This window comes from Citrus sinensis, chromosome 1 (assembly GCF_022201045.2).
Source record: "Citrus sinensis cultivar Valencia sweet orange chromosome 1, DVS_A1.0, whole genome shotgun sequence".
NCBI lineage: Eukaryota > Viridiplantae > Streptophyta > Magnoliopsida > Sapindales > Rutaceae > Citrus > Citrus sinensis.
Genome location: NC_068556.1, coordinates 16,864,386 through 16,873,849, shown reverse-complemented (window position 1 = coordinate 16,873,849; position 9,464 = coordinate 16,864,386). Strand labels below are relative to the sequence as shown.

Genomic DNA, 9,464 nt, shown 5'->3' with positions numbered 1-9,464 from the left:
CTCATGTCACGTCGAGGCACTACAAATGAAAACATCGGGCTCTCCTGATTACTAAAAAGTTTATCAAGCCTCAAAAATAGTAAATCTTGCATCTAACTGGTTGACCAAATTCAATATTCATTGTAGCATATTGATTATTGTTTCTTTGTGGAGCTCTAAAACTTTTGGACCCACACGAATTTGATAGCAACTAGCAAGAATCCACAGAGGGCTAGAAATGGTTTACCTCATCAAAAATACTACAAAAATTTAATTTTTTATTTTTATTTTGCACCTACTATTCAATTTATATCAGCCATCTACCAAACAGATTCTAATTCTGTTAGCTCTTACCTATATTTAGCAGGAGCCAAAAATTTACTCAGTAATATTATTATAAGCCAAACAAACAATCCCTCTATGGTGAATAAATTCATTTCATTTTGCAGTTTCGTTACTACATGTCATCTATTAGAGACAGTTCAATGGAAAACTTATTGATTATATATCAACAACATGATAACAATGCATTTAAATTAAAAAAAGGAAAGAAATTGGAATTTATTAGCTCAATAATAAAATTTTTTGTGGACAAATTGAAATGCAGAAGTCAGAAGATTACACTTGGGGGGGGGGGGGGGGGGCGCTCATATATTTAGAAAAAAGCTATTTAATGGGGGACTCGGGGCTATCCATTTATAACTACAAGTTGATTGCTTCAGTTAAAGCTGCAAAACACAACACGAAAAACAGTAGTTCAACTCTGATTATGATAAAAGACTTCACCAAGAAAATGTACAACTTGAGAATGTCATGTAGAGATAGATAAACATGTTCATATAGAATGCAATTCCTATTATTGCAATCTGAAAAAACCTTTAAAGTCTGAAAATTGAAATGCTGAAGCCCTACAATCGATAGTTCATAAAATACCAATTCAAAACAACAAACTAACACATAGCTGTGATGGTTGAACTAAAACTCTCCCCGCAAATCCCACATATTGCTCACCAATCAAGTTCTTCATGTCACTACAACCAAATATTTCACTCCTGTTAGTTCCAGACTTAAACCACTTAAAGCGAGGAACAAAGGATGGGAGGTAAACTAATTTACCATCCTCACTAGTTTAAAGATCAAACTAAATCATGAAAAAACTTGTACCAGTTCTTCATTTAGTTCATTTTGGGAAGAGGCACATGATATCAAGGAAAGCATGCCACAATAACAATTTCAAAATTTTTAATCAAATAATTCTAGACATCCATGGCAGTACAAAGAAATCGAAACTTAAATATATCAGCACTTTCGTATTGTGAATGTAAACAACAGTACAAGGGTAAGCGACCATTAACGTTAGTTTTGTAATTGTCACTCAGTTTGAGTAAGGAAATGATGTGCATGCATTACAACAACTGTGAAGTTGTTACGTAACAGCACCATTTGTTTAGGTTCATTAGACGATGCCATCTCAACTGAATTTTTATGTTTCATCCAAGCACATATACAAAGATAAAGGAGAGGAGACCAAAGGAATTTACATACGACATTCAACACTTATTCATGGTTGCAGAATCGACAACTGAAAACAGTGTCAAGTTTATCTGTTCGCTTCTTAGCGGCTGGCTTTGCCCTTGACTTCCTCTTTCCCCATTTGTCAACTCAAGCCTGTCTCACATAAAAATTTCAACTTCATTAGTTCATCATGACAATAAGTACTAAAATAAGCCACATTTGAGGGCATTGCACCAGGATGACAAAATAAAAAGACCCACTCCAGGCTTTGACCAATAATAAATATGATATTAGCATGCAAATAAAAGTTAGACTGGATTCTTCAATAAAAAATGTCTCCTCAAGTAACAAGCATTCTTACTCGTTTTGATAAGCTCAACTAAAATTAAAACTTTCAAATATAACACCATGGAAAAAGCAAAGGAAAAGGGGGAAGGAGACAGGAAAGAGACCAACTCCTTCCTTTGATCCATTTGGTTGACAGGTAGGAAAGGAAAGGAAAACACAAATGATTTCTCACTTTTCACTAAATTGCATGAGATTTAGCAACTGTAAGTTGAATTTGCAAATATAAGTAGAATAAAACACAAATTGCCTCCCTCGGAATCTCCCATTTGTAATTTTTATTCTTTACTTCCTAATCTTCCCTATCTTCTTCTCTCTTCTACTTCCTCAACCAAAAAGAACATGGCAAACAAATCAGAACGTGTAAAACATTTCTCAAGGGGGGGCTGTTTCACTTTCAATTCCTATTTCCTTGCAATTAATTGTGTTTCACTTGTACTTTTATTTCACTTCTAATCATGAACCAAATCAAATCAAAATTTATACCAACTCAACGTATCCATACAGACAAATCCCGCAAAAAAAATAAATAAATAAATAACGAGTACAATTGAAACCCTAGACATCAATTAATCAGAAGAAAATGAAAAACAATGATGATAACAACAGGATTAGCAATGTAAATAATCGAAACCATACCTGAATCAAACAGTTGATATGAAGAGAGAGAGAGAGAGAGACCGGAAGGACCAAGATTTTGGTAATTTTTTCAAAAAGCAAAAGCAAAACCCTGAAAAAACTCAGAAGGTCGCAAAGATTAATCATTTTTTCAAACCGAGTAATAACTAAAAAAAGGAAAATGATTCTGTAAAGATTTTTCTTTTGAGAATATGAAGAAGCTTACCAAATTGAATCACGACGGCTTCAAGAATCAAGATCGAGAGAGAATTCGTGATTGAAGAAGGATGCGTTTGGTTTTGGGAAATTGAGCAACGTCCGCTACATAAAAGCGATTTGCCGCGCTTAATATTCACTATATTTTGAACGGTCCGATCCACACGTGGCATCTCCTCCGCACGTGGATTGCGCTATAGGAGCCTCAAGTCTGGATGAATTTGAACAATTTTGAAACTTCTTTCAAATTTATTGAAAATTGTGATAACAGATATTTTCCATAAATTTCTATGCTGTTAAAATCTCTTTTTATTTTTTCAAATTCATATTTATTCAAAATTTTGACATCTAAAAATTAATAAACTAAAATTTAAAATGTCAAAATAAATACCTTAATTTTTTTAATGGAGTAACATAATTTTTTTTAATTAATGTTTTCAACTGTACTATGGTCCGGTTAGTATCTCCCTAATATTTAAAAAATAAAAACAAAATAATGTTAATTAAAAGGAAAAGAAGGAATAAAAGTGGAAGAATTTCAAAAAAAAAATCTCAAACTATCAATGGGTCCAAAAAGACAAGAAATTTAATGAGGATATTAAGTATAACAAACATATAAAAAAAAAAAAAAAAGATCTGGACTATTAGTACCCCTTCATTAATCTTATAAAACTCTTGTTATATTACAATTACATTTAAGAGCAAATATAAATAGGATTAACCCCATTTATATTTTCTTTCTCTCTTCAATTTTATTTTACTTGCACAATATAATTTTTTTTATTATCATTAAAATAATCCAAATTTAAGAAGTAATCATCTCAGTCAAAATAATATTCTTGTAATATACATAGTAACAAAATTAGGATACAACATAGTGAGAAAATAAATTTAAAAAAAATTCATCTCACTACAAGTAATTTTTTAAAGATTCTCAACTAATTGTTGCACACAAAGTTTATAGGCACGATAAAATCATATTAAACCCATAAAATATTTATTATTTTTTAAGGTTTTTCTTATTTTTTTAAGATATTTTTTTTTAAAATTAAATAATAATGAAAGTTTGAAGAAAAGAATACAATTTTTAATACTAAAAAATGAGAAAGTTATTAGAAATTGCAAGATTTATAAATGAAAAAAAGTGTTTATTTGCAAAAAAAGGTATTTTTGGCATTAGATGGATTATAATTGAAAAAGCGATTTCAAGAGGATTTTGGAATCGTGCTAATAGTTTGGCTAAAAAAAAAAAAAAAAAAAATTCAGAGAGACATCAATAATAATAAGTGAAATCTCGTAGCACTAGTGCACGTTAAAATCACTCTCAAGTTTTGAAGTTTTGTTAGTGCCAAACTCCATTATACATGGATACAAGAGCAAGAAAAGGGCATGTTCAAAATATTGAACAAATCCTGTTTTTGGGTTTATCAATGCCTTCCAAAAGAATGGTTCAATTCAATACCAATTTCCGGAGGCACTTTTGCCGGATGGCTGACAAAATGCAGTAATGCAGTTCCTTTCTGCAACGAGAAAGGAGGAATCATCTTAACATGAGATCACCGGCTAAAGCAATTACCCATATGTTGATTGTCTGCTTCTTCATTTTACCGTCGAGAGCAACTCTCCAAATGAGTAGTATGTTATTTTGCCTGATTTTTCCTGTATGGTAGCTCCCAAAGAACTTCAACAGATATACGAGCAAAAGTGTTGCTATGATGCGGTTACAGCAGCTTTGACAATCGCAGCATCTTTCAATTTTGGTTTCTTTTTTGGCTTTCGATTCTTCTGCTTCTGTTCAAGCCTTGTTTGATCCTTGACACTTTTCTCCCATTGTTTTCTGTTTTTCATATACAGCAGCATTGCAGCGCGAGCATCATCTATCTGTAATAAAATATAAGAGTTGAGCTTATCAAAAAAAAAATATATATATATATATAAGAGTTTAGACAGTCCATGTTCTGTTTCCCCCCCCCCCCCCTTCCCCCCCCCCCCCCCCCCCCAAAAAAAAGGAGACTACAAAAGAATTGAGAGATGAAATAAAACTAACAGACAAACAGAGATAATATAGGAGTTTCTGGGGGAAGTGAATTGAAGTTGCAGTAAAAAATACTCCAAAATCAAAATTAGAAACAAGATAAGAGGGAGAGCAGGAGACCCTATCCTTAACATTTTCTCAAATTTTCAGTGACTATTGAGTTTTAACATATTATCATCAGTCGAGATGACGTGAGAGCTCCCGTAGCATCTCAATCATCAAGAAAATGGCACAGCAACTCCTATCATAATGGTTAAAATGCCAGACATAGTATTTTCCAGAAAATGTAGCTTTTATAAATTTGAGATAACACCATCAACTACAACGGAAGCCTGTCAGTTATCAATGTCTAGACTCCGAGTCATGACCAATAGCCTTACCCCCATAACTATCTGTCTCTAGTTATTGTATGTCAGTAAAGACTATGCTATGAATCTGAAATGAACGTCACAGAAATAATCCAGCAATAAAGTAAAACAACTCACAGAAACAATCCACCAATAAAGTAAAAAATAACTCACAGGACAGTGCTCCCCATTCTGGATCTCAACAGCAAGAATTTCTGCTGCAAGATGCCGAAGCGCCTTACTACGGCCATTCCTGCTTTTCACCAGTATAGTTAGTTGGACACATCATAAGTATGAATAATAAAATTAATGAAACTGCAAAATTTAGTCCCAAATTCAGCTAGAAGGGTAACCGCTACTTTAAGAATGGTTGATACTCTGAGGTATCTCGCAAGTCCTTCTTTGAATGTGTTAGAAGTAATGCCTGTCAAGAAGACAACTTGCTTAAAAACCTTGTGTTTATGCTCCAAACAACCAACAAAAAGAAAAACTTGATAAGCAAAACCTTAAGATCATTGTGCAAGGCATGGCCAACAAGAATCCTTCCTTCAATCAACTCTGCCACTTTCTTCTGAACTGTTGGGAAATCTTTTGCTGCAGACACATTAAAGCATGCAAAAAATTTTCTAAGACTGTCAATGCACTTTCAAATATGATAGCTTCAAAATTAGCATTTAAGACACTAACTCATACTGTCTAATGACAACAAGAATTTCAATTTTTCAGAATATTTCAGCAATAAATATGCCATCAAAAAGTGGAGGCTAACACAAAACAAATATGCCTTCTGTGATTGTGAACTACTAGTTCGGAACCTGAAAATGGCCCACAGCACATGCAGTGCACTCAAATGTATAGAAGTTCAAGAAAAAGCATAAGCAAAGATAATGTTGACCTTTCCTCAGGTCTCTGGGTCGAATACCGCTTATTCTTGTACGGAAGTCAACAACACGTTCCAGTGGGCGCACAAACTCATCATATATCAGATTTCCCCACATATTTACCTGTCATAATTTAATACTTGAGTGATCAATGACCTCCAAAGAGAAATATATATAAATGTAAACTTGCAGTCAAAAAATTTGAAGTTTTATAAATCATGGATGAAATCTCCGTTGCACAATATAGAGAACTCTTTATGTCTACTTGATTCTTGAACACATAAATCTCATAAAAACTGCATCATAGAGGGAACTAGAGAAAGATCTGCTCACTTGAAAATCAACCTAGACCTGAAAACCAGCTAGCTGCCGCATACCAAAAGTTGCTACATTAAAAGATCCTTTTATAAGAAGACGCCATAGTTCTCCTTAACATGAAATCATCCAACCATTGAATGCCAAAAGTCAACGCCAAAAGATCTCTATAGTATCAGAAGGACAACCATTTCACAGTGCATAGGTAAACAATTAAGAATTTTAGTGCAGGAATAGGTAAATACCAGTGAAACTCTTCCAAGAGCACTTTTATTTCCCTGACTGATGCCAACCATCTCACAATCCATAGCTACCACATCTGTCAAACTGTCAAATCAATAATTTGTTAGGCTTTGCTGCATTCAGATAAAAGGTAAAAAAAATAGAAAATGGACAACCATAACAAAGTGTTATGAACTACGAGGCTGCGAGATGAAGCTCTGCTGTTGTGCCAATAACACAAGAAAATGACCATACTAAACACACCACGAAGTAATATGAAATTTATTAGATCTGACAATTGTTGCTGATCTCTTAACTCCATGGTTTATCTCTATAGCTCTGCAGACAACTACATAATATATTAAGGTAGGTTTTTTTTTTTTTGTTTTAGTTTATAGGATAGGTAAAATCCTGTTTTATCCTAGCAAAACCACATAAACCAAGATGGAGGCCTTGTATCTAAAGTTCCTTTTCTTTTCCTTTTTGAAAAAAAAAAATTATTTCAATTCAAAATGTTCAAATTTTTCTGACTCAACTAGCACCATCACACCTAAGATAGATTATGAACAAATAATATTCTTTATAATTTGTTCATCACTTATCACTGTGGGTTCCTAAAAGGAGGAAGACTTTGTTTATGGAACCCCTTTAGAACTTTTAAACCAGGAAGTTTGCTATATTGTGGAAAAAGAAAATCTAAATCCAAATTATTTACTTCATAATCTAACAGGTTGATTTGCAGAATTCTGAAGCACCATTTGGTAGCTGAAAATTTATAATGAACAAAAGAATGAAAAGACTACAATTTGCAACATTATCACATTAAAGCTCAAGTAAAGCTTCAAATATAACATTTTTTTAATACCTAAAATCTAATTTTTCCTGCTACCCAAATGATGAAAAATGCTAACTTGATAGTGTTAGGTCTTTCCTTTTCATATGTACAATTTGATTATTATGCTCCCTACAGTAGGAGACAAGTGATGAAAAATATCAAGTCCCTGACAACCACAAATGCCACCAAATAGCGAATGAAAATATAGACTTGAAAGAAGTACCTGAAATCATCATTTATTGGTGTCAAAGGACTAGGTTTAGAACCATCAGACTCTGCCTCAAGCCTCTCTTTTCGCTTTCCTGTATGGAAGAAACATCCCACTCAAAATCAGACAATGCTAGTATGCTAAAGAGCTAACACAAAACAAACAAATTGAAGCATTGTACTTCGATCAACCTATTGAAAGCAATTCTCTTTCAACAGTCCCAAATATTGCAGAGAAAAGGCACATTAGTTTCAGCCCATAGAAACAGAAAAAATTCCCTCCAAAATGCTAAAGAATCATGCCAAATCCATAACAAAGCTCACCAGCGTAGAAACAGAGAATACGAGAATATAACAGAAAATACTTATCCTACTTTCCCAAAACAAGAAAGTGTGTTCAAAGTTCGAACTCCAAAATAATAATCAAGCAGTATATGGGGCACAAGAAGACCACTCAATAGCTGAACTTTTGCACTTGAAAGCTAATATTATAACTGCAAAAGGATTTTGTTTCTCTTTCACCTGTGAAAGCATCAAAAGTGACTAAGCAAGCAGGATTATAGTTACCCAATATCGAGTTATGGGTTTCCGATTCTGGGTTTTTTGTGTGCTTTGAAGACTTGTTAAGGCCATTGCTTTTCACCTTCTGCAAAACGAATTACAATTAAAAATAAAAATAAAAACAAGTAATTAATGAAGTTAAAGAGAAAAAGAATGTATTGACACTGATAAAGAAAGAGAGTACAACTTACTAGTTGAAGTTGAGCCCAGTTGGGATTGAGTTGTAAATGGGTTTTAGGGTTTTTCTTCGTCTCTTCACTTCCCATCTTCTTCTCAGTCTTCGTTGGCGCCGTATGAGCACGAGAACCGAAGTGACATCGTTTCAGCAAATAAACAGATTTTAGACAGTTTTTGAACGATACTTTAATTGAGGAAATTGCAGCACCGTGGTACTTTGAAAATTATCTCATACCCTAAAAACTGAATTTGCCAAATTTTTTATCAATACCCTTTAAAATTTGATATAAAATTACTAAATTATCCTCACTTTAAAACACTTCAACTCAAACATAACTACTCTCCTCAAACAAACACTCACACTCCATACATACTAAGTCGAACATCAACACGAGCAAATCAAGCCTAAGAAGGGGAAGCTGTCACAACTGAGCCTAGTTTGCCATAATCTAACTATTTGAGGTGAATAATTCTTTGTAATTAGTTTTCTTGTTAATATTTAGGGAAAAATAAAAAATTTAGGGTTTTATATTGAAAAAATAGATTAATTAGTTGTGGGTTTCTCATAACATATTCAAAAATAAATTTCTAGCTGTTTTGCTGCATGCACATTGTGAAAAATTAATGGATTGTGCCGATTATAATTTGATCATATTACACACGATTTGGTTGTGTAACACACAATTTGGTCGTGTAAGGTCATATAACAGAGAATTCAAGGTTGTGCACTACACGAGTTCATGTAATACACGACCCTCAGTTGTATATGACATGACTTTTTGTAATATTACACGACTTTCAATCATGTATTACAGGACCTTCAGTTGTTTATTACACGACCTTTATGTATTGCATGATTACACAACCTTCATGTATTACACGATTTTCATGACCTTCATGTATTATTCTAATCAATTTCCTCTCATTGATATGCTTTTTACCTCTCATTGATATGCATTTTTCCTAATTGATTTCATGGAATTATCAAATGCAGGCAGTCCTCATATGTATACATATATGCTTGGGCAGAGGAAGAAAGCACTTTCAAAATAAAAAAGAATAAAATGGTTGTAATCTTTTTAAATGCTATGTTCATTAGTGTATCCTATCAAGATATTGAAAAATCCCAAGTGAACTTTGTTTGTTTATACTAATTACTCTAATCATTTCTAGAAATGTTAGATATGTAAATTTTGTGAACTTGTTGCAAT

General features: G+C 33.1%; 1 protein-coding gene and 1 long non-coding RNA gene across 2 annotated transcripts; both read right to left on the bottom strand.

Annotated features, from left to right (window-relative positions):
• Window positions 1-746: 746 nt before the first annotated feature.
• LOC102623668 (uncharacterized) lies at window positions 747-2,897 on the bottom strand. The gene is made up of 4 exons (XR_369197.3): window positions 2,684-2,897; window positions 2,479-2,569; window positions 1,525-1,647; window positions 747-1,010 (listed from the first exon to the last, which is right to left on the bottom strand). It is a non-coding gene; the product is annotated as an uncharacterized LOC102623668 (long non-coding RNA).
• A 1,053-nt stretch (window positions 2,898-3,950) lies between these two features.
• On the bottom strand, window positions 3,951-8,484 carry LOC102624058 (RNA exonuclease 4). Its single transcript, XM_006464765.4, has 9 exons — window positions 8,268-8,484; window positions 8,083-8,161; window positions 7,532-7,610; window positions 6,497-6,578; window positions 5,951-6,059; window positions 5,561-5,649; window positions 5,415-5,479; window positions 5,230-5,308; window positions 3,951-4,554 (listed from the first exon to the last, which is right to left on the bottom strand). Exons 1-9 carry the CDS (start codon window positions 8,340-8,342, stop codon window positions 4,384-4,386), a joined length of 828 nt encoding a protein of 275 aa, XP_006464828.1. The 5' UTR covers window positions 8,343-8,484; the 3' UTR covers window positions 3,951-4,383.
• Window positions 8,485-9,464: the final 980 nt, after the last annotated feature.